The sequence below is a fragment of the Sciurus carolinensis genome, chromosome 10, assembly GCF_902686445.1.
Source record: "Sciurus carolinensis chromosome 10, mSciCar1.2, whole genome shotgun sequence".
Taxonomy (NCBI): domain Eukaryota; kingdom Metazoa; phylum Chordata; class Mammalia; order Rodentia; family Sciuridae; genus Sciurus; species Sciurus carolinensis.
The window spans coordinates 28,779,002-28,805,168 of record NC_062222.1 but is presented as its reverse complement, the minus strand read 5'-3'; the positions used below and the strand labels follow the sequence as shown (position 1 = coordinate 28,805,168).

General features: G+C 40.7%; 1 protein-coding gene across 7 annotated transcripts in view; it reads right to left on the bottom strand.

The window, feature by feature from the left end:
• The window catches only part of Tmem131l (transmembrane 131 like), a 167,679-nt gene that overhangs the window by 11,589 nt on the left and 129,923 nt on the right, over positions 1-26,167 (bottom strand). For all 7 annotated transcript variants that reach the window (XM_047566813.1, XM_047566814.1, XM_047566810.1 and 4 more), the window contains exons 26-30: positions 19,390-19,538; positions 10,929-11,053; positions 7,781-7,947; positions 4,334-4,519; positions 247-325 (exon numbers count right to left, since the gene is read on the bottom strand). In XM_047566813.1, coding sequence (XP_047422769.1) covers positions 247-325; positions 4,334-4,519; positions 7,781-7,947; positions 10,929-11,053; positions 19,390-19,538 — 706 coding nt within the window. The remainder of the gene's footprint in view (positions 1-246; positions 326-4,333; positions 4,520-7,780; positions 7,948-10,928; positions 11,054-19,389; positions 19,539-26,167) is intronic.

Below are 26,167 nucleotides of genomic sequence, written 5' to 3'. Positions count from 1 at the left end.
AAATAACACACTTTCTAATGTGGCTCTATTGCTGAAGAAGGCAGTGACACCAGAGACAACCATCTGAATTGTGCTTACTTGGAAAGATCATTCTTTCTGAATTATTAAAACAATCAGAGTTTACTTTCCTGCATCCTTAAAGGTTTTCATATTTTAACCTGCAGAACCAAGTACTAAGAAAACACACTGACAGATAGATAATGCACATAAAACGTATCGTAAAGGCTAAAAAAAATAAACACTTACGTGGGATTGCAGATGTGATGAGAAAGGTTCAAGGAGAGAGGAGTTTCAGAAGGAAAATCATTTTGAGAAACACTGTCTCCTGCATTCAAAAAATAACACATTATCACAAGTCTTCTAAAAACATACGATTCAACTGTATCAAGAGGCACAGATTATCAGTATTATTAACTTTGATGAGCATGTTCAGTGTTCACTTTAAACTGATATTTACAATCATTTCATTTTTAAAAGGCCTTTAATAATTTATTGTTTCTTTAAAAAGCTAAAATAAAACTCAACATTTAAAATTTAAGAATTTTGGTATAGGCCAGGTGTGGAGGTGCACACCTATAATCTGGTGGCTCAGGAAGGAGGCTGAGGCAGGAGGATCATGAGTTCAAAGCCAGTCTCAGCAACTTAGTGAGACCCTGTCTCAAAAAAAAAAAAAAAAAAAAAAAAAAAAAAAAGCTGGGGATGTGGTTCTGTGGTTAAGTGCCCCCGAGTTTAATCTCTGGTACCGCCCCCCCAAAAAAAAAAAAAAAGAAAGAAAGAAAGGAATCTTGTTATAATGACATGTTACATTATGGGAAAAGTTTAAAATCATCAATAATATCATGCAATTTTTTTTAACAGTTTTATTTACCTGACATAAAAATTTAGCTATATAATTATAGTGCTCACTGCCTTAGTTTATAAAAGTAATATATGTCCATTGTAGTAAAATGATAAAAAGAAATGATAATTTTTTTTTCCCAGAGATACAGATTTATTTAGGAAAGTAGATACATATTCAGGGAGAATGCAGGCTATCTCCAAAGGGTCGGACAGCCAGACATAGAAGTTCAAAGAAGAAAAGTTAAATTACCTACAAACACACTACTGGTATGATCACGTAGGTATCTCTTTTATGTGTATATACATACATATAAACATATATATATATGTAAAATTGGGATCATCCTCCATATATACCTGTCTTTTTAATGGATTTTTAAAATTTTGTCCTTTTTAGGCAGACACGACACGCTGTACACACATGGAGTACAACTTCCCGTTCTTGAGGTCGCACCATGCCTGTCTTTTCAACCTTTCTCACCAGTCATTACACTGAGGACACTTTCCAGCTATCACGTCACATCTTAACCCAACCCCTCCCACTGTCCCAATCCAGAACACCTATAAAAACTTCAACTGAGCAACACACATACCACCTATGGTAACTCTGCAGTAATTACGCTGTTCTCTTGAGAAGACTGGTGAATGTTTAGAGTGTTCGAAAATATTTAAGTTCATTGTAAAAGTGGCACAAACTTTGCTGCAAAAGTTCTACTAAACGTTTAACTGACAAAATATTTATATACAACTGAAATGGAGCATAGGAAATGCATTCAAGAAAGTATTTTCTAAAACTGGTTGTCATTTTTACCTTGAGGAAAGCACTGAATTTCAAATTACGGTGAGAAACCGCTGTGCTATGAGGAGACACTGGGACACAAATACCTCGCCACCTGAGTGACACAGACCCAGACCGTGGGAAGCCAGCAGCATGGGGCCAGAAGTGCAACAAGACCCCTCCTTTGAAGAGTCTCGCTCCTTTCCATCAAAAGTAATTGTTGAACAGGTCATGAAAGTCACTCCTGGTATACTGTGTTAGATGTCCCCAAGTCCTATTCACAGGATAGCTTATTTATGTAAAAGATAACATACTGTCCCAGTGTCCTATTTATAGGATCATCTGTACGTTTGTTCTGATAATAAAGGAAATACAAGCTGAAAATTATGATTTCCAAACTATTTTAATGCACTTGGGTCTCTGAAATAGTCACAGAATTGAAAACTTGAGACTTAACTGGTAGAAGACAGTATACTCTGCCACTGTAAATCATTAATAATGATAATTTCATTTTTCTAACATTGACCTTTCTCCCCTACAAGCAAAAGCTTTACTCCAACATTTTCCCTAATGCTAAGTACTGATCTTAGAAGTCTCATGTCAGCATCACCAGCAAACCCTCAGCCCTCAGTGGCAGATGGACACTATGCAGGCTGTAAGCTGTGCAGACCAGGCCTCTTCTGCACAAGAAAACCATTCCCATCATGAGCGGGATGCCCAGTGCCTGCCCTTCACCTAGTCCATGTGTTCCCATGGGGTGATACTGCCCCCAAGTAAGGATCCTTGTTTGTTTTTGGAAGAAAATTTCATCTTTTTATGCATAAAGCACAGTACCTGGTATGAACAGATAAAGCGTGTATCAGTGGTTTTAAAATCTTATGGTGAGGCACTAAGAAAACACTGTCTAAAAAAGTTCAGGGGATGGGGAGGGACACGGAAATGAGGCCGAGCAACACAGGCTGTGGACGCACGTGGACCTTCCCCAGGATCCCTGGCTACCACTGCACTGCCCTTCAGACTAGACCTTCTTCTGGAGGTATCCCTTGGGAAGAAGAGAGAAGAGGAAGAGGGCAGACAGCAGGATGAGGAAGGAAATCCATGGCATGGGTACAGTGGGCTTTGGGAGAAGTCATGGGTACAAGGCCAGGAAACGGCAAGGTGCCAAACAAGCTAAGAACCTCTTTAAGCCCATCTGCACCTCCAAGATGGGAACAGGGACGCCCACCAGCTCAAGAGGTGCATGGGCACAGTGAGTATGTGAATGACAAATGCGAGGCATCAGACAGATGCATGTTACTGAATCTCCCTGACTTTTGCTTTTACAAAGGTTAAGTTTACTATTTTGAAAATACAGTGAAAGGAACGAAATACATCTTTATACAGACATGAACAATAAAACACAAGGCTGACGGGGAAAAGCAGGCACCGAATGCTGTCTTGAAGTAGGATTTCATTTACATGGTTAAAAATGAATAACTATATTCTGCAGATGAATATACCAATGTAAAATTAAAAACAGAGTACACACCAAATCATGACAGTGGACAGTGACTTTCTTGGGGATGGGGGGTGTGAACAGATGACCGAGCATTTTTTTCCCTTTAAAAACAATGCCAAGAGCAAATATAAAAAATTAGGAGTTATTAGTTCTGAATGATAAAAATACACGTTTCTTCGATCTCTCCTGTATTATTAAATTTCTCAAAAATAAACAAGGCCCAGTGTTCTCAGCAGCATGATTCACAATAGCCAAAAGGCAGAAGCAACCCAAGTGTCTGTCACTTCAGAAATGGATAAATAAAACACTGTGCATACACACAATAGAATATTAAGCCTTAGAAAGGAAGGAAATTCTGACTCATGCTATATATGAATGAGCCTTGAGGGTCTTATGCAGGATGAAATAATCCAGCCACAAAGACACAGTGGCACTGTAGGACCCCACTCACATGGGACACCTAGAGTAGTCAAATTGACAGGGACAGACAGTAGAAGAGAGTAACTGGGGCTTCTAGGAGGGAGGAACCGGGAGCTGCTGAATGAGAATTCCAGAGATGGAGGCCGGGGATGGCCACATGACCATGTGAACAAACTTAATGCCACCGCATTTCACGCTTAAAAATGGTATGCCATCTGCCCAGCATGGTGGCAGATGCCCATAATCCCAGCAACTCCAGAGACTGAGGCAGGAAGATCACGAGTTCAAAGCCAGCCTCAGCAATTGAGTGAGGCACTTAGCAACTCAGTGAGACCCCGTCTCTAAATAAAATAAATAAAAGGGCTGGGGGTGTGGTTCAGTGCTAAAGTGTCCCTGGGTTCAACCCCTGGTACCCGCCCCCCAACCCCAAAAAGAGGTGTAACAGTTGTGGGGTGGCTCAGTGGTAGAGCGTTGTCTAGCATTCAGTCCCAGCACCACAAAATAAACAAAACACGGTTATGGTAGTGAATTTGGCATTACCTATATTTTATCATAATAAATAAGAACACAGAAATGTACAGCTCTTTCAACTGCTTCAAAGACAGACGCTAAGTAACAGTCACCACCATGGTTCAGAGGAAAAGGAGGAGGGAGAGGAGGAAAGAAAACTAAAGTGAATGAAGGTCAGAGCAAAGCAAAGACTCAAAGTCCCGTCTGTCCTCTTGCCCTCTCAAGGCGGACCTAGACCCTGTGCTGGACCCACCAGAGAGCAGAGGGCAGCCACTCCTGGGACTCACCAGCTGGCAGGAAGTGCTGTGGGTCCACCGCAGGCTTCCGGTCGCCATCAGAGCTGCCGCTGCTGCTCCAGCTGCCCCAGCTGCCCCGGCTGGCTCGCACGCTGCCCGAGGAGCTTCCGCAGTCAGAGCTGGAATCCGAGCAGAACTTGTCGGCACACTTCTTCTCGGGCTTCTGGTAATAACCATCTGCAGCAGGTGAGAGAGAAACCATGTTTCACTCACACGATTTCAACCTGATGCCTCTTCTAACGGGAAGAAGGTCAGAGTTAGCTCCAGGGCTCAGTTAGCAAGAAAAACAAAGAAGTTCACTGACCCGAACCACAGGACCCAGAGAACAGCAGGGGAGGAGCCGAGTCTACTCTGCCTACAGGAAGGACAACTGAACTCATCTGGGGCCAAGAGTCAGCAGCAAGTAGAACCTTTCTCTAAAAATCATTCTGGGACAGTCCTAAGACGGCATTAAAAAAAAAAAAAAAAAGAAAGACCACTGCAGAAGATGTCAATGTTACTTTTGAAGATCGACAAAAGATAAACAAAACTGCACAGAATACAGTAGAATCACAGAGCTAAAGGAGGAAACAGAAGTGAAAAAGAACTCTAAAACTAGAAGATGCTTGTGATGACATCATGCTTACAGATGATGACTACTTAAAGGTACTTCATCAAACTGGCGCTGTTTTCCTTAGCCAGTCTCAAGAATAAACACAAGAAACGTCAGAGGATGCAAAGAAAAATTTGCAAGAAGAAAATGACACCTTAGAATCCAGACTGGAATCAATTCAGCAGGTGTTAGCAGACTTGAAAATTCGACATAGACCTTGAAGCTGATGAAAGTTGAACATTTTATAATACTTATATAAAATTTGTTTAATAAACTTGAATATTTAAAGTTTAAAATGATAATTTCCCTTCTTCAAATGGGATAGAAAGGAAAACTTTTCTTTTTAAACTTTTATTTAATGGAAACTTGCCTATTTTCATGTCTTGTTTATTTAAATTTTTAAAAAAGAGAGCATCCATCTATGTATTTTGCATAACTATTACATCAAGTTTAGGTGCTTTGTGCCATGTTATTAAAACCAGGTAAGCAATCATCTTGTGTCTCTATTGTTTAGAATATTTGTTTTAAAAGAAAATCAAAGTTATGTCCTGTTCTTTATGTGTCTGATTTTAGTTGCTATCTAAGGATGGTGAAAACCATACAAAAATATATTAGGTTCTATAATTGTCTTACTCAGTTCACAATGAAAACTTTGCCGTTTACTAAAAAAAAGTACATACTTAAATATATATAATAGACATTTGAACATATATTTAACATTTTTTAAATAATTTTTTTTTTATTTTTACAGACTGCGTTTTGATTCATTGTTCACAAATGGGGTACAACTTTTTATTTCTATGGTTGTACGCAATGTAGACTCACACCATTCATGTAATCATACATATACATAGGGTAATACAGTTTCATTCTATTTCCATCCCCCACACTCTCCCACCCCATTTTTCTCTACACCATCCAAAGTTCCTTCATTCTTCTCTCCATCCCCCAACCTCCCACCTCATTATATATCGTCGTCTACTTATCAGAGAAAACATTCAGCTTTTGGTTTTTTGGGCTTGGCCTATTTCATTTAACATGATATTTTCCAATTTCATTCATTTACCAGCAAATGCCATAATTTTATTCTTATTTATGGCTGAGTAATATTCCATTGTATATATATATACCACAGCTTCTTTCTCCATTCATCAATTGAAGGGCATCTCAGTTGGTTCCACAATCTAGCTATTGTGAATTGAGCTGCTATGAACACTGATGTGGCTGTATCACGGTAGTATGCCGATTTTAAGTCCTTTGGGTATACATGCATCACTACCATGGTTTTGGTAAAAGAACAGGTAATGTTCAGTCATGCCAACTTTTTCTTTTTTTTGGTACTGTGACTTGAACCCAGGGGTGCTTAATCACTGAGTCACACATACCCAGTTGTTTTTATTTTTTCTTTTGAGATAGGGTCTCGCCACGTTGCTTAGAGTCTTGCTAAGTTGCTGAGGCTGGCCTCAAACCTGCAATCCTCCTGCCTCAGCCTCCTGAGTCACTGAGATTACAAGCATACACACCACACCCAGCCATGTTAATCTTCCTACAAATAGCAGAACAAGAGAAGAACAAAGAATATTTTAGAAACCAAGAGATGTACAAAAAATGGTTTTTGTAAATGTTTAATATTTTCTAAATTATAGGTTTTAGACTTTATTTCAATGCTCTGTAATTAAGTGGGGTTTATATTGACAGTAACGTGGAAGATAAGGACCTGTGTATTTAAAAGTAAGGCTCAGGAGGCTGAGGCACGAAGCTTGCAAGCTCAAAGCCAGCCTCAGTAAATTAGCAAGGCCCAAGCAACTCAGCAAGACCCTGTTCCTAAATAAAAAATAAAAAGGGCTGGGGATGTGACTCAGTGGTTAAGCAGCCCTGGGCTCAATCCCTGGCACCAAAATTAAAATAAAGTAAGACTTTATTTATTTATTTTTAAATTACGAGGGCATTTGCCTGCCATTCTCCCCACCAAAAAAATAAAAATGGCTCAACTCAGGTATAAGATTGCTTGGCTCACATGTGCAAGGTCCTGGGTTCTATCCTCAGCATTGCAAAAATAAAAAAAAATGGTTCTAGTCTAGAAATAACAAACTACTTCAATCAAGAACTGAGGCTATTCAATTGGACTAGAGATTTGCAGTTAATTTCTGCCCTCTTTTATTAAGATGTCCACTAAGAATTTTAAAAGTATTTGATAAACATGTAGGAAGAATCTCCAGTAAAACCAGAAAGCAATATACCTGTTAAAGGAATGAAAAAATAAAAGATGGAGAGTCCAGTTGATGCTGGCGGCTGCGGGCACACTATGGGGCTCACCTCCGGGTGGGTGTGGGCTGAGAGGGTTACCAACCCCCACCGCCGATACCCCACCCACACTGCCAGGTTCAGTGCTCCAGGTCCATATCCTCCATCCCAGCCTGGTCCTGGCACTGGGTGCCCCTGTATCTCTCACTTGAGGGTCCACCTAGCAGCCTTTGGGTGGGGCAGTGGCGTGACTCTATGGAAACTATCTGGCACAAGAGTGGGAGGGGTACTCTCATTTGGTTACTCCCCTCTTCCACCAAGGGTGTCCCTGTCTACGGCAAGCAACCCTTGCTCGCGTGGCAATATGCATGAGGACAAGTGAGAATGGCCATGCTTGAGGGGTGGGGGAGGGGAGCAACACTAGCGGCCCATCCAGGTTGAGAAGAATCTTGGCTTTCTAGTCCAACCCTACGGCCTCCAATGTGGGCCTTAGCCACAATGCCTGTAAAGTGTCAATCAAAATAGCACTTCTCTCCTGCTGGACCCCTCAGGGAATAAAACTTCCAACAAAACCCCCATTTGCAGCTCCTTGTATCACATACCTGCCTCTCTCTGTGCGGTAGGTGAACTGCTTGCAATTTCTGTGTCTGCTTTACAAATCTCCCCAGCGTTTTCCTGTCTACACCAGTTTCTTACATCAGTGTCGCTGCCCAGCTCAGACCTCTCGAAGTCACTGCACACAAGCTTCAGTTCACTCTGTTCAGAAGGTCTGGAAAAAACAAACAACCACATCCACATTTTATCATGTGTACACACATGTCCTTCCCATGAGACATCACACTCAGGAAATCATGAACCTCCAACAAGCTGAGGTCTCCTCTCTTCGGGTCTGTGCGAGAATATGATGAGCAAGGAAGGGAAAGAGATCTGGGGGCTGGAAGCATAGTTCAGGGGTAGAGTTTGTGTTTAGCATGCTTCAGGCCCTGGGTTTGAGCCCCAGCACCAAATTTTTAAACTAAGTTGCCATTTTTGGACTAGAATTCATTTGTAGGTCATTTATTTTACTTAAAATTTTATTGTGAGAAGAATAAGACTCCGCAAGGTCACTCAAGGTTAACTGATAAGTAGTGGGGATCTCAGGACTCTTGGCTTGTTTTTCTATAGATGAACCTGCTGCCTGGTGTCTGACAGAAGGTACCCAGGGTTAAAGACATCCTCACTCATTCACCTAGCAAACATCTGTTGCATGCACTACATTCTATGCATTGTCCAGAGAGGTGTGTTTATGAGGAAGGAAAATACAGTCTCCACCCCCACCCCAAGGGTTATGAAGCTGAACAAATCTCTCTTACTAGACCATAAACCCTTCCAGAGAGGAATTATAATACGGCTTCATAAGCATCATTACAGAAATATGGAGAATGCTCTGTGATTAACCAGATGAACCTCCTACATGGTCCAATTTCAGTACCTAGTGTTGGGTTCAAAGGATGGCAGGAAAGATGATTAAATATGTGAGGTGCAGTGGACAATTTTGCTGGTTCTTCTGATCAAGACAAAAAGAGGACATGGGCAGAAACAAGAGCCCAGGCAAAAGCAACTCAATAACCACCACCTACATCTTAAGCATCACGTTCTCAAAACCTTATAAGCAGCTACAGATGCCTTGGGAGTTATTTTTTAATAATCCAATTATTTCTTCAGCATCTCACAAATCTGCTTTTAAAAATGGATCCTAACATTTCATTAGTGAAACTGTACTTTATTTTCATATCTTGCTACAAATTCATATCCAAGAAAATAGACTACTTTAAAATGACCTCATGGTCAATCACATGTTTATAAAAATACACAGGTAAAAGAACACAACAAGGTCTGTCTCATTTCCTTTCTACAGAACACTGTTCTTCAGCCTTCAAATAATTTAGTCTCAATAATCTAGGCTAAATAAGGAAAATGACCCACCGATAACTAGAATCCAGCGTTACTAACAAAGTAATACTGGGCATGTTTACTCTTTCCTATTTGCACTCTGTGATGGCTCCCTGGGAGCTGGGTGTGGACTGGAGCCTGGAAGCAACCCTACAGCTGCCCCTGTCCATCATCCAGGACTGCACGTGGCCTCGCTGGGGAGCTCGTACAGTGCTGAGCCAGGACCCTGAGCTCCCCAGGGCAGCCTCCTCGGGCTTAGAGACAGACACGCAGGCACACGTGCTTCTGCAGCCGCAGTCCCTGCCACAGCGCAGGCTCTCCTGTCAGTTCCTTGTGACAGTCACATTAAAGTGCAGCCAAGTGGAGCCTTTTCCCCACACAAATGCGGAACTTCCGGTGCGAAATTTAACAAAAATATCAAAGTGCCTAGCTGAGCTCACAAAAGAGAATTCTGCAGATGCTAGAACTCGAAAGAAAAAGAAGCCAGAGAGGGAAGCTGGTTAGGAAAGAGCTTCAATGCCTACTCATGGATAGCTGCAGACAGGTTTCGGGGAGCTGGGACTGAAATTCCTACATAAAACTGAGGTCCTGGAATGGGACATCCTCGATGCAAGGGGAAGCCTGAAAAGACCCACCGAGGGGCCCAGGGAGGACGAGGCAAGGGAGTGTGTGTCTGCTACAGGTTCTCCAACGTGTGTGTGTGAGGAGCTGGAAGAGTGATACAAGAAATCAGAACCCGAGTACTTGCCTGGCATGCACAAGACCCTGGGTTCAATCCCAGCATTCAGCAGGAGGGGGAAGAAATCAGAACTCAACCGGGTAGATTTGGACTTAAGGCTGTATACACATACGACTGACCTGTTTTGTTTGTTTGTTTGTTAATCTTTAAGTGGAAAATTTATATGTTAGACTTAGAGGTTATTTCTAAAACCTCAGCAATACAGCAATATAGAATTCTCACAAACCATGATGCAGCTCCTTTACGTTACAGACAAGAAAATTTAAGTGCAGGGCAATTAAGCATCTTAAAGAAGCAAGGTTTCCCAAACCCAGTGCCAAACTGCTCAGGTTCAATCCCAGCTCTGCCCTTGGCAACTGTGAGGCTATCAGCAGTCACTTGCTAGCTGGGAACCTCACTTCCCACAGTGGAAGGACCTACCTTATGTAGGACTGAAGTGAGGGTTACTGGGAGGTGACTATTCCATCTCACTGCGCCCATGGCCAGGCTAGGAACAGGTGGGTTTGCCTGTCCAGAGTTTTCTCCAGCACCTGTCCCACAAATGCTCTACACTCCACAGACGGAAAAAGGCCTTGGCACAGAGGAATGCTTAGCCCTTCTCTCTAAAACTTTCGTGGCTTTTAGCATTTTGTAAAGGACAGATTAAAAATAAATTTTTGAAGCCAGGTGTGATGGTGGTACATCTGTAACTTCAGTTACTCAGGAGGCCGAGGCAGGAGGATCACAAGTTCAAGGCCAGCCTGGGCAACTTAGTAAGACCCTGTCTCAAGGATGGGAAAGAAGCTCAGTGGTAGAGCACACCTGGGTTCAATCCCCAGCACTATTTATTTAAAAATAAATAAATAAATAAATAAATAAAAAGGAGGAGGAGGAGGAGGAGGAGGAGGTGGCGGCAGCCCCTTCAAGGTACTTTTAATAAAAATATGATGAGAAAATGTGTTAATTTTAGAAATATACTTCAATCTTGAAGTACTACACTAATTTGATCATCTATCCAACCTTAAATAAAACAACAAAATGCACAACTATAAAGTGAGAAATTAAACCAAAATCATAAAGAAATTGTAAGCATTACACACCTGGAGGCCTGGGCAATGCCCCTCTTCTTGTTTTTTCTACATGTTCGATTTTTATTCCAATTTAGATTTTGTACATTTCCTTCTCGTTTCTCCTGAAGCTTCTTCTTCCTGTAAGGATCCTCTTGCTAAAGAGGAAAAAGAAAATGTTCAGTGGCTTAAAGTAACTAAACACGAAGAGAAACCCAGGACTGTTTTTGTTTTAACTTTTGAAGACCAACTCCATCTGCGTTCAAAATGACCCAGCACTGGTGACAACTGAGACATGTTTCTCAATCTCTAGTTTGTTTTCATTTCCCTCCTCTCTCCATTTCCCTCCAGCTCCACAGAAAGAGAAGAAAAAAAAGAATTGTTGCCTATAAAATTCCTGAGGGGGCTAAAAAGGAAAAACATCTGCTAGCAATTTACGGGTGGCTTTGCTGTTGGCTTCAGCAGCAATAAATCCTCCAGCTTCCACCTGTTAATTTGGTATGTGCAACTCACATGAATTACTACTAGAGAGAAATCAGATTAAAACTCAGCTGAGGAGTAAGTTGTGTACTTCTGTTTTTGTTTATAGATGAATGTTAGGAGAACAGCCAGATCCCATAGAAGGTCCCAAACTCATTTAAGTTTCTTGGGTAAATAAAGAATATGCTTTATGTTTCTGAAATGCGACTCTAAAAAACCTTAACCCAGCATGCGATGCATATACGGCATACAGAAGTAGTGATAGATAAATGTCTATACTTTAAAAAATGTTGTGCTTTTCTTTTTTCAAATGCAGGCCCAAAGGGAGGGAAGTGCCCTGGCTTTTGTTTTTAAAGTAGCCCAAGTCTCCTCCGTCTTCTCTTCCACACGCTGCCCTTAGAGCAGAGGTGCTGACAGTAGGTGAGAAGGGGTGGGAGCCTGTGCACCCAGGGCTTAAAAACACGGCTCCAAGGCTGGGTGGTGGCTCAGTGGTACAGCGCATGTGTGAGGCCCTGGGTTTGAGTCTCAGCACCGCATATAAATAAATGAATAAAATAAAGGTCCATCAACATCTTAAAAAAAAAAAAATTAAAAAAACAAAAACAAAAGCACGGTCCTTTCAGGAGAAAACTGCCTCCTCCAAGGTCCTCACAGGGCGAGGTACATCCCCTAGATCCACGAGTCCTCTTCCTACTGGTCCTAGGCACTCACCTTCCATGAAAAGCAAAGACTGGCTCATTTTACCTCCTTTTTCAGAAGGTTGGTCCAGAGATCAGAGAAGGAATTCACAAAGTTCTAGCATATACAAGACTAAGACACAGGACTTGGAAGAAGAAAAGGAAAAGGGTTTTCTACCCATGTTCCCTACATGTCCTATGTCTGGGACATCAGAATCTTCCATTCATTCAAGCAATGTGCATAAACAAGGGCTAGAGATAATGTGAAATTTTAACTACCGTGTACTCAGATTATGGAATTTTTACTTCCTTCTTTATACTCATTTTAATTTTCCTCCCAATAGGAACACAGTAACTTTTTTTCCCCGATACAAGGTATTTTAAAATCCTGACAAGTCCAACACACAGAACCATATCCCACAGGCCCTTGTGCTAACTACTCAAATTTGATGTTCAACACACATTTGAAAGACGGACATGTGACCCATGTGCAACACCAGACATGCACCATTTATTCACAAGCTGCTCCTTTATGGATTTGGGGCGGAGGGGGTTGTCCCTCTCCTACCCAGATTGTTCAAAGTCAACTAAGGCTTGTCAACCCAAGTACTTGAGACTTTGTCCCTCCAGGGTTAGGCACAAATAAAGGGTCAGTTCCTAAGTGTATGTGGGTCTGTGGTCATTCACTCTGACACAGGGCTGTCTTTCTCAAATCAATCTGGTTGGATCTGTTATCCTGGGCAAGCAGGAGGGTAAGTAAATTCTGGGTGACTGAAAGGTAGATCAGAGCATCACCAAATTCACAGCAAGGAGAGGAGAAGCATGCTGGACAAGCTGGACTCAGAGGCAATGAGTGGAATGACCAAGAAGCAAAGCCCATAAGTCCCATAATGGGACAGAATGAGGGTATAGAGAAGAAAGCAGAGGGATGCACCAAGGAAGGAAAAGCTGACAAATGACCTTTTTCTTGGAGAGGTGAGTGCACCCAAGCACTGGGCACCGAGGAGGGACCCAGGGGAGCCAGGCTGAGGAGGACAGGCCTGAAATGCAGATAGTGACAAGAAAGCAAACTAGAGAAACGAAGCTGCGGGCTTGCCCAGAAAGACAGGCAGAGCCAGGGGCATTCAGACTGTCTGCTGGAAGCGAAGCACACATGGGGAAGGCCGGGCTGGCCAGGAAACGGAAGGAGCCACACAGACCAATTCAGATCACCGTCTTGAGAGCAAACTGCCAGCTTGAACCTTGCTCCCTGCCTCCTCGCTGCATCATCTTGGGCAAGTCCCTGAGCCTCTCTGCCTCAGGCTCCCGAGTTCCCTAAGGGTGGCTGGTTGTAAGGATTCAATTACCAGGCGCGGAGTAAGCAGGCTGCTGTGCTATCATCCTCGATTACGAAACCATACAAACTACCTAAGATCTCTGATCTCCTGACAGAGGTGACAATTTAAGGGATGTCAGGGTGAAGAAAGAGTTCCTAAATTTTTATAAAAGCACAAGGAGAAACCGCAGATTGACTGCACAAAGGCATTCTTGAAGCCACTATATAAGTAAAAGTAAAACAAAGAAAGAAGGGCAAACTAAGAAAAAATTCTGATACACAATGTTTGATGAACCTTGACATACAGAACGTTCTTACAGAAAACAAAGGAATAATCATCAACATTCAACAGAAAAGTGGAAAACACACAGAACAGCATTTCACAAAAGGAACAGAAAAGAAAAAAAATCGAGTTCATCCAGAACATTTCTTAGAAAAGGCAAATTGTAGACTAGCTTGTGGTTCATCTTTCCATTTTGGTTTTAGAAAATGCGAATGTGTCTATAAAGCATGTTTACATTTGCAAATCCTGGGCAATGACAGGAAGTAGGATACTGTAACAGTGTCCGGCCTCTGGTTGGACATTCGCATCTTAAATCTATAGAATTTCTTTGCAGTGGTAGGATTTTGGGTATTTACATTTTTTTTATCAGAATTTAACAAAACATGAAGTGAAAGAAAATGCTCATCTTTCCCTAATAAGATGCAAATTGAATTGACAACCCAAACACAGTTGTTTAGAGCTGGAGGTGTAGCTCAATGGTAGGCACACGCTTATTAGCACATGAGGCCCTGAGCTCAACATCCAGCACCAAAAAGCAAGCAAACAAAATTCAAAGAAAACCCAAACAAGATGGCCCACTTACCACATGACCATAATTTTCCTAAGAGGGGCTGGGGTGCAGCTCAGTGGTAGAGCTCACGGCTTAGTGTGCGTGAGGTCCTAGGTTCAACCCCCAGTACAAAAAAAAAAAAAAAACAGAAAGAAAGAAAGAAATTTCTTTGCAAACTGGTGCGACTGGGAGGAGAATGAAGCCAGCACTCTCATATACCACACGTGAATGTAAACTGGTACCAACTTTCTGCAAGGCAATCCAGTAGCCCGCCAGAGAAAGAGTTGATACCCTTTATTTCTTGACATTCATAAATAAGGATCTATCAGGAATAAACCAAGAATTATGAACAAAATTGCTCATCACAGAGTTACTTATGGAAGTCAAAAAAGCTGGACACAACCTTAACGTACACCTGCAGCAGAATGGTTTAAAATATGGCACAAATGATGAATTGTTAATATACCCACTAAAAATAAAGCTATTTCATATTCAACCACTTGAGAATAAGAACCATGACATTAAACATATACATAATAAAAGCTATTCTCTTTATTTTATGATAGTAAAATAAACTTTTTTGAAATTTGCATAAAAAAGAAATAAACTTCTGGGGCTGGGGTTGTGCCTCAGTGGGAGAGCACTTGCCTAGCACATGTGAGGCACTGGGTTCGATTCTCAGCACCACATAAAAATAAATAAAGGTATTGTGTCCATCTACAACTAAAAATATTTTTAAAAAGAAGAAAGAAAATTTTAAAAGTGGTTCATTTTACACAGACGTTTCCCTCTTCTTTTTTTTGTTTCTGTAAGAACCATGGAATACTTTCCTAAGAGGGAAAAATCTGCTTAAAAGAAAATGAAAAGCCAGAGCTAGGGTTAAAATTTAGTTTATGGCTCTCAAACTTGGGCTTCAACCTTCCTTGCCAATAAATGTGGAAGAATGTTCTCCATGTACTATAGACAGATTTATATAATTTTCTAGGCTGCAAAGTTAGGCCCTAAGAATGTACAAGAAAAACAAACACTGAGCACTGCACTTGGGAATGTGTTTACTGAGAATGATTTTCTTTAAACGAACAATGAAATGGAAAGTACACTCTTGGGACCTTAAAGTACAGTTCTAAGAAAAAGGGAGTGAGTCAGACACACACACACAGAAATGGCAAAGGACAGCCTCCAACTCTGCACCAGAAAATCCACCTTGGTTAACTTGGCTAGGGAGACACTGGGCCACACAGCCTATCCTGAGTCCCCTAAATCTCTCAAGCTGGCATCCTTCCTGCTGCCAGCAGCCACTGTTAGGTGCAGGTGTCTGTAATAACAGGCTCACAGACCAGCAGCAGAGGGATTACACAGCCTCAGAGACTGAGTGCGAGGACTGTCACAGCTCCAGGGAGAGAGAGAAATGGTAAGGGCTCACATCCTCAAGCACCTAATGCCAAAGATGCACAGGGAAGACAGAAGCTTCAACACTTCAACTTAAGAAAACTGCCCTAACAAAGGACAGAGGTTAGAAGGCTAAGTCTGGCCGCACTGCTGTTCCTCAGGACCACCTCAGACCACAGGGACCCTGGAGTAATCAGTTACCACCTTTATTCCCAGCACACAATCTCAGCATTGACTTCCATTTTGTTGCAGGCCAATGGGTCAGTCTCTGAAGCCACATCAAAAAGGCTGAGAGATTCAAATCTTAACTTCACTCGTTCTCTCCTATCTGAATGTGATGACTTCACTTCTGCTCTGGACAGCATGCCCTACTTCGTCTTTTGACTTAGCTCTTTGTTCCTCTGCTATAGCTGTACCCATGACCCATCTGCAACTTGGACACTGCCCGAGGTCCAGTCAGGCCACCATCTTCTTGCTACACATGCAACAGAGAATTCCAGGCAACATTTGGGTCTAACCCCCACAGGGCTAACCCCCCCAGCTCAAGCCTCCAGTCTCCTTGTCATGGCAGTCAGTCCCCCACGCCCAACATCTACTACATGATTGGCCCCCAAAGCCAGCAATCCACCTCAGTTTTAACATCGCTATGGTAACCGTCACTTCTTTGGTACTTACTACCTGGCTGCCTGCCATTCTAAGCACTTCTTATAGTAACTCATTTAATCCTCACAACCCCATGAAGCAGGAAAACTATTATCCTCATTTTACAATAGGAGGGCACTGGGACATTAAGTAACTAGCCCAATGTTACTGAGTATGATGAGCTGGATTCAAACCCAGGAATCCTGGCTGTGAAGTCCAGGCTCCTAACTATAATGCAACACTGTTCTGAAAGATGTGAAAGTAAGTTTATTACATAAATCCTAATTTCTCATCTTCGAGTCACTGGGTGTTAAACCTTGTGGTTGCTGTGGTTAAAAAAAAAAAAAGCGATTCCTCTCCTTTATGCTACCAAGTGCTAAGAAGTCCTGAAGGTTTCTTCTCTAAATGTCTCTCTTCTACTCTTCCTATCCTTTATCCCTGTTCCTGCCTAAATATAGACCTTGGCAACATCATGTCTCCTAGCAGAGTTAACAGCATCCATGCTAGAAGAAAGTGGATATCCATTTCTTCCCTCTCCACCACAGACTCCTGAACACCCAGGCTGATCTTCCAAAGTGCATTATTCACATGCTCATTCAAGCATTGATTCAACCATCACATCTGTTCTATGTAAGAGGCAATCTGTCAAGTCTTTGTGAAACTGAATTGAAAAATATCCAATTGATACCTTTAAAGAAGATCACAGCCTACAGGTTGTTGCCACTGGTTAGCCACTGTCCCTCCACCCCACAATTCAAACCTTCAGCAGTTCTCTGTGAGCTGCAGCAAAGGTCCAAAACTGGCAATCCTTAGGCCAAATCCTCTAAAACAACTTTGGCTTTGTACAAATGTGTTTTTAAAAATTATGATTATGGGCTGGGGATATAGCTCGGTTGGTAGAGTGCTTGCCTCACAAGCACAAGACCCTGAGTTCAAATCCCCAGCACCACACACACACACACACACACACAAAAACATGATTGTGGGCTGGGGTTGTGGCTCAGTGGTAGAGTGCTTGCCTGGCGTGTGTGAGACGCTGGGTTCTATCCTCAGCACCACATAAAATAAATAAATAAACAAATAAATAAATAAAATAAAGGTTTTGTGTCCACCTACAACTAAAAACATAATTTTTTTAAAAAAAATTATGATTGTGAAATTCCATAACAGGCAACTGTTCCCTAGTTCTCTACAGGTACCACCCACCTCCCCTGTTTCCCATGGAGACTGAGGGAATAAAATCTCAACTCTCGATCAGCATTCAAAGGCCTTCACCATCTGGTGGGATTCTGACCTTCCAGGCCATTACTCTGAGTAGCAGATGACTCGCTACCTGCTCTCCACTGTGTCTCCATGGTTCCTTACCTCTGGGGCTCAGTGGTCCCTCTGCCCACCCTTCCTCCTCTACCTTTCCATGACTACCTGTACAAGTTTCCTCCTTCTCCAGGGGCTTCCCAGGGCTGCTACAGCCTAAGTTGACTATTTCTTTCCTTTTCTTTTTGTTTAGCTGTAGATGGACACAACATCTGCATTTATTATTTATATGTGGTGCTGAGACTCTAATCCAGTGCCTCATACATCCTAGGCAAGCTCTCTCTACTACTGAGCCACAACCCCAGACCTAAATTGACTTTTTAATCTCTGAAATGGCCTCTATTACGTGTTCACCTTGGTGCCTGATTACAGAGAAATTTCACCTCTCTCCTGACATGCTGCAAATGCCTACTGAAGAATGTCTAACATATTTTATAGCACTTACATTTTTATTTAAATGAAAAAACCCTTGCTTATTACCAAGTTCAAGTGAAAACAGAGGACTGTAAAGGAGAAAAGAAGTCATCCAACCTCCCCCCTCAAAGTAACTAAGGTCACCCACTGACATTACATTAAACTCAACATTGAATATTTTACAGGAACATATGTAAGGATGGTGGAGATATTATGAGACCATGCATTACTTTTTAAATAAAAACTTCAGGCTTAATTTTATATTAATTTAACATAAGAAAACTGAAACAGACCACAGGAACTGACAACTTTCCAATAATTGTTTCTTCTCCATGTGATACAGTAATTTCTTGAGGATCTAAGATTACCAAGATCCTCAAAAGGAGGATTGTAAAAATATTTTAAGTCATTCTTTTAAACTTTTAAAATCTAAGTTTCACTTTAAATAGTATTGGTTCTCTACCAAAAAAGATTAAAATAAAAACTTGTTTTCCCCTACCTCTCAATCCCACCTCCTATATTTTACAATACTACTATTTTTGGGGGGGGGCTGAAGTTTTAATATATGCAATCTGCTCTGCAGTTGTAATAGTCATTGTCTAGGTCTTATTCTGGAAATAAAATGGATAGAAACCTCACAAAAGACCATCTTGAGACTTTACTTTTACTTCTATCCCAATTGACTAAATTTCATTAACTTGCCTTTTCAAGTAAAACTTTTAAGTTCATTTGTGTTTACAGATGTCTACCTGTTGCCTCTGAATTAAGAGTACCAACGTGGCTAGACACTATTCTTTGTTCCAATTTTCACTGCTGTTTTTTAGCACTAGATGTTCCTATGGAGAGATTGAGGCAAGCTTAAGTTTGGGTTTCTTGATTTTTCCTGCCTTCACATCTCTTTATGCTTCATATTCAGTTAATTTACATAGAATGTGCCAGTGTCCATTATTATAAGTCAACTTTTCTTTGTATGCACAGTGGGCTCTTTTGACCTACAAAAATTGAGCCTTTTCCTCAATGCAGGAGAATTTTCTTCTATTATATCGTGAATACTTTTCTAACTTTTTAGAGAGAATATGATGATAGACATAGAGACAAAGAAAGAAGGTGACCCAACAAGGTATGCCCTAAAAAAATGGATGTTGGTACCAACTGTACAGAAGGGGTCCTGGTCTGGTTCTACTTTACTCTTGCTACGTAGGAGTTAATCCACTTGCTTAGAGGGAGAAAAAGTTACCTAATTTCACTAAAAATTATTTACTATCCTCTATATAGTGTTTAGGAGATAAAAACTTTCTGAAAACACACACCAAATTCACCAACATAGATTCCAATGTACTGAAAATAACATTTCTTATATAAATATTTACATCCTATACCCTAAACATTAAGTTACATTCCTTTTAGTCACCAAAAAAAGGAATACAGACCTCCACTGAAGGTATGTCCTGTTTCTCAGAACATATGTCTTCTTTAGAAGCTTTGTGAATCTTCTTTTCTGAAGATGACTTTGTGTCGACCTTTTTCAAAGTTTCACAACTGTCTACTTCGTTCTTGACAGGCACTTGCTGGTTATTCCCTTGAATAAATAAAAACAATTCAATTTCTAGCTAATTTTTTCCATTTGTATTCCTCTTTCCTACACCAAGCCATCTCATTTGGCTTAATGAGATTTAGGTGTAAAGATTATTTTTGACATCCATGATGCTCCAGAAACTTATTTTTTGTTTATAGGCAAAAATGCACTTAAATTAAGAGTTCTACAATCATTAAAAGTCATCTAGGAAAAAACTGTGTGTGTGTGGGGGGGCCTCAATATTCACAGCAGCATCATTACTATAATAGTGAAGAGGTGGAAACAACGCTAAGTGACATGAACCAGTCACAAAAGAACTAATGCTTTATGATTCCACTTGTATAAGGGACCCAGCATCATCCAATTCAAAGGGAGAGAAAGTAGAATGCCGATTCCCAGAAGTTTGGGAAAGGGAGTAACGGTGTTATTTAGTGAGCACAGTTACTGTTTGGGATGATGGAAAAGTCCTGAAAATGGACAGTTCACATGCACAGCAATGTGAATATACTTAATGCCACTGAATTTTATAATTTTGAAACAGTTAAAGTGGGAAATTTCATTGTATGTATATTTTAATCACAATTTTTTTTAAACTTGGGGTGACACAAGAAAAGGACTGGGTTTTGCTCATGTCTCCACCACTAATTAGAATACAATGAGATGAAATGTCATGTAAGCAGTCAGAGTTGCAGGTCCCTTATTGATGACAGGAACATGGCATCTCCTTTCCTGTCTGTATACATGTATACAAATATAAGCAAAAAGCGTCACCACCAAGGGACACGAGTCATTTCACACAAGGTCCTTTCCTTGGGCAAGTGAATAGCACCCGTAGGCCAAGCAAGGGACCAACAGTCAGTGGATGATTTGGCCTGGTAAGAACATTACCTGAAAGCATGTCTTTTCCATTTGCAGCGGCTGTGCTAGGGATGGAATTCAAAGCCTCAAACAAGCAAGGCAAGAACTATCACTGAGCTATACTTCCAGCCATTTTTCTTTCAAGTGATTTCATAAGTGAACTACTTCTAGCCCTTACTTCACACTGAAGGCAGAACCCCACAGTAACTGGCTTCAGTTTTCTAACTGAAGTATTTCAATGCCTTCTATACTTCCCCCCATAACTGAGACTCCCTAATGATATCTTAAAAATCTAATAAAGTTCAGATGCCACAGTGCAAAAGCTTCCCAGCAAAGCAGGCTTTGGGAGGATGTATGCCTGACCACAAAGTGGGGCCTGGGGCAGGCAAATCTCTCAGCTCGAGAGATGAAAGAAGCAGTCAAGACCCCTCAGATTCTGACACTACAAATGAAACTCAAAGCAAGATACACAATTTTGTTTTTTCAAATAGCACTAATAAAGTAAGCATACCTCTGTTAACTCAAAGTTCCATAAATATCATGTAACTATAAAAAGTGGACAAGTAAATGGCACATACCGTGAAAAGTGACACAGGTTTTTATGGTTAAAAGACAAAAAGTTAATTCGAAGTTATAGTCTCTAAATGTTGCAAGGAATACATGAGTAAGCAAAATGAATCTTATGGCTAAACTCATTACCTAAAACAGAATTTTCATACCTTTGGCTATGGAGAGAGTCTTGGAAAGTCCAAAGGCAAACATGATCACTGTCAATAGCTGTCAGTAAATTAAATAGCAGATTTCTAAAATAATCTGAATCAAAGGCAATTAAGGAATTCTACAAGGAATTTCTGTCTCTACAGGATGGACGGTTGACCATACGCAGAGGGGTACAGATCTTTAAAAGACAGAGGGGACACAGCTTTCAGGTTCCCTTGTAAGCTGCACATTTCTGAAACAAACGTGCAACTGCAGCCCCGCAGAATCATGACTGCTTCACCTTTCACAGGTGTCAAAAGTAAAAGTCATTCTTTTGCAGAGATGATGTCTCAAATTTAATTCCTCCTACAACACACACTGGCTGTTAGACCTCCACAAAGGAAAATATCCAACACTGTCAATCAGTCAAGGGAATAGTCAAAAGCAAGGGAAACAGGGTCCACATCAGAAAATGCCATTGTGAAGAAGGATGTCACTCTGGATTCTGGGAGACAAGAGTATGAGACAGAACATAGAAAGACTCCTTTAAAGAAATGTCCTGTGACTTCCCTAGCATCTTATTTCACTGAGCAAATGGATTTCCTTACGTTTTCTTCATGTAAAGAATTCAGCACCTAAAGTATTAATTCCCAAAGTTTCTTAAGAAGGACCCAAATTTAACAGCCAATACTAAACCATCCAAAGAAAGTGGTAAGGCAGAGATTCTTAGAAAACTAACAATGCTTTCTGTAGGTTCAAGAATCAGGATGGACAGTAAAATGAATGCTAATAACAAGTTCTTTGGTGATTGAGAAATTCTGTAATAATAATTATTCAAGAATATGGAAATATTGAGCATATACTTTTTAAAAGGAGCAAATCCATGTCTTCCTATTAAGCTTGCAATATTCCCATGACCACATATAGTAAGAGTGTTTTTGCTACAGTTAAAAATCAAAGACAGTGAAAGAAACAACAATAAAGGGAGCAGAAAAAACTCTGGAAGGTGATGTATGCTTATGGACTTCATGGTGGTGGTGATTTCACGGGCACATGTTTATTCCCAAGCCCAACAAGATGTACACATAAGGGCTGAGAAAGCTGCTAAGTGGTAGAGCACTTGCCTAGCATGTGAGCCCTGGGTTCAATCCCCAATAATTCTCACACACACACACTCATGTATACATTAAATATGCCAAGTTTTCTATATGTCAGTCATATTTCAAAAAATGGTTGTAACAAAAAGCAAAAGCAAATGGAAGAATAAGGAACATGTAAACTAGCCAGCACCTTGCTTAAAGTTTTGCTATCTAAAATCTAATAATCTGATCTATGCTGAATAATGGATCTCCACTGGATCTTCCTTTCAAGTTATTAGTATCTATAAAGTAAACAAGGACATCTTTTGTGATTTCTGCAAATATAGGTATTTCAGAAATTTTGGAGGTGTCTATTTCATTAAGAACTTTCAGATACTGTTAATCCCAAGGCATTATTAAGTTGAAAAGTCTACTGTCCTTTACAGTATTATAAGAAAAAAGCAATGTGGTAATCTGCTAACTATTTTTATGTGGTAATGATGAGATCAAGAGCGGTCTACCTTTAGCCATAATTCTAAATCTATATTATTTGAGTCATATAATTAAAAATCACAGTTATAAATATTTGAAGATATATTATTTCAAAAGATCATTTACATTACACATAAAGCCTCACCCCTTGGGAGATGATCAAGAAATTCCGGAACATGTAACAAACCTTTGAAGATTTTAGCTGTTTATCATGTTTGACAGGTTGATGCCAAAAGAGGGGGAGAAAAAAAGTATGGGAAAACAGAGCCTGGGAGAATCAGTCCACAGACTTCATTTCTATCAGGAATTTAAATTTATGCTGTACTACAGGCCCCTGAGGAGGAGCAGGGGGAAGGTGCAGGCACAGAACAAGACATGTCTTCGGTTTTTCAGAATATATTCTGTTTCTCAACAAGAAGAATGAAGTCAGAGCCATTAATAGAGAACCTGGAACATTTTCTTCTGGGGTGGGGGTGGGGAGCCTCAGAATGGGTGGTGCAATTCTCCCAGGGCCCCCAGGAGTTCTGATGGGTTAAGAAAATCACTTAAGACACTCTTAAGAGAGAGGATTCACCCTACCCCTTCCTCAAAGGCAATCTGACCACTAAAATTGCTTCTGCAGAACAGTCTCACACCCTGGAAGAAATGGATAAAATGTAGCAAGCACGTTAGCCAGTTTCAACAGAGTTAGTGGACGTTACAATTCTGTTGAACAACACAGGAAACGGACAAAACCTGAACTTAGGATCCTCAACCATTAGGTCAGCTAAGCTCAGCTCAAAAAGACCAAAACTCTTTTCCTCAGGTACTAGAAAGGATCTTGAGTTGGATCTTTGCTTTTCACAAAGTAAAATACTTTCCAAAATAAGAAAAGAACTAATGCTCAAAGCTGGAAGTGAAAACTCAGAATATACAGTTCTCATATATACAGTTTTCTCATTCTGAGCAACCTTTTCACACTAGGGTGGTTTCATGGCCACTAGAAAACTCTTTACCATCTGTCGAGTTACACTGTTCTCCTTCAAATTTTGGCAAAGGAACCACAAACCCTTAATATTACCAAGAAACTACAAATTCTACCTTCAAACTATAATTATCTTTGACTAGATTTCGCAGTCCATATTCATTTTTAACATTTTGAATTCTTTACAATTTTTACATTGTAAATTGATTGCAGGTCATTTATTCATTTTCTGGCATCTTTAATATTTTCCTAATAGTGCTGTAAACATAAAACAACAAAATACAGTTGTTCTCAAGTATCCATAGGGGATTGGTTCCAGGACCCTCTCAGGTAACAAACTACAAGGATGCTCAAGTTCCCCAAAACAGCACATAATTTATGCATATCCTTCCACATAGTTTAAATCACCTCTGAATTATCTACAATGTAAGTGCTATGTAGATTTATAATGCACTGTTTAGGGAACAATGACAAGAAAAGGTCTGTATGAATTCAGTACAGATGCAGTATTTTTAGCTTTCAGTATTTTCAATCATGGTTGACTGACTGTGCAGGTGGTTAAATCCATGGATGCAGAACCCACAGATGTAGAAGGCAGACTTGACTGCCCATGTCCATGAATATACTTCCCTATGAGGATTCTCCTGCTGACACATTAATTCTATAGAAAAACACGGGCCTGTGAATTAGCACCTTTGGATTTGCTGGTCTGAACACAGTGGAAAGACAAAATCCTTCATCAACTCTTACTTGGTCTGATCTACAGTCACCATGATACCACTTAACATGTTGATTCAACTGAAAAAAACTGATTAAAAGATTCTTGAAGTGAGAAGAATTTTTTCATTTCAAACATTATAAATATACTAGTAATCTGCACAGAAGGATTCTGGGTAAATTTACCATCCACAATGATATAAGCAAATCCTGTTTGTAGACGTTTAAATTAAATTTACTCACACCTACTGAAATGTTGTTACACAGGGTAATTATGGATCAACTGCTGATATTAAATATCAAACATCAGACAGAAGAAACTTAAAGCACAAAGCAAATTCTCTGACCCACTCTGGCATTACATTTCATCCATTTCAAAGAACTATGATGTTGCAGAAGGTCCCTCCCAGCCATCTAACACGCAGGCATGCTCAACCAGACTTGACTCCTTGGGTCCGAGAGACCACAGAAGCAGCACTTCTGGAGGGTGATTCCCTCAAACAACGATTATTTCAAGTGGGTACAGTCAGCCTATGCCGAAGACCATACTCATGCCCACAGAGTGAGTCCTACTGGTCTTTCTCCATTATCTCACCTTTTTACAAAGGTTTTGTGGTATAGGTCCTAGAGGGTGTGAGTCAAAAAAGAACAACAGGCACCCAACTACCCACCATAAAGTATCTGTAGACAAGTCATCTGGTTTGATTTAAAGATCTGGTTAACCGCATTATCTGGGGGCAAACTCACAGAGCAGGTGGAAGGACACAGGACACAGTGCTGACCCTGCAGACAAGCACCCACTTTGAATGTGCACCCTGCTGACAGGGGAAACAGTACCAGCTGGTTAGAATTAGGTGCCGAGAGGGCAAGTACAGCTGCCTAAACCACATTCCAGAAGACTCCAACTTTCTTTTACATTAGAAATGTCTTTTTATGGAACATTCAAAATTCAATTATTTTTTTACCAAATCCATAAAGTTTGTCAGAATCAGTCAATCCATGACCTTTCTGTACCTTTCTCTACAATATCAAGTAGTGAAAAATATGAAGTTATCGCTATTGTGTGAATATAAAGTATTCTCCAAAGGCCCACGTGTTAAAGGCTTGGTCCCGGTCTAGCACTATTGAGAGGTGGTGGAACCTTTAGGAAGTGAGGCTTAGTGGGAGGGCCTCTGGTCACTGGGAACATGCCCTCAAAAAGCACTATGGGGGCTGGGGTTGTAGCTCAGGGGTAAAGCACTGGGTTCAATCCTCAGCATCACAAAAAATAAATCGATCAATAAAAATCATAAAGGTATTGCATCTATCTACAACTACAAAATATTTTTTTTAAAAAATCAAAAGGAATTATGGGACCCCAGTATCCTTCTCGCTTCCTGGCTCGTGATATGAGCAATCTGCTCTGATAAGCACTCCCCATCACTGGCACGTTCACCAGAGGCCCAAAGCAACGGGCCGTCTGATCTAAAACTGAACGCTCCAGAACCTTGAGCTACATAAATCTTTTCGCAGTTAACTGCCTCAGATATTTCACTGCAATAACATGAAGCTGGCTAACATGATTAATTATAGTTACGTGTTTCAAATTAAGACCAGGCAAATGAGATTTTCCCAACAAGTACAAGAATGTGTATATTAAAATGGCCAGAGGAGGAGGAGAGGGAAAGGGACCCAGGACCTTCTGCCAGAGGCCAAAGGGATCAGCCAAGGTGTAATGCCAATGTTAATGAGTTTAGCTTTTCTGGTACTTCCTTCCATTAACTCTATTTGCTATATGAGAACATTTGTCTTCTTTTAACAGATGGATGCCATCAGAGAAGAAC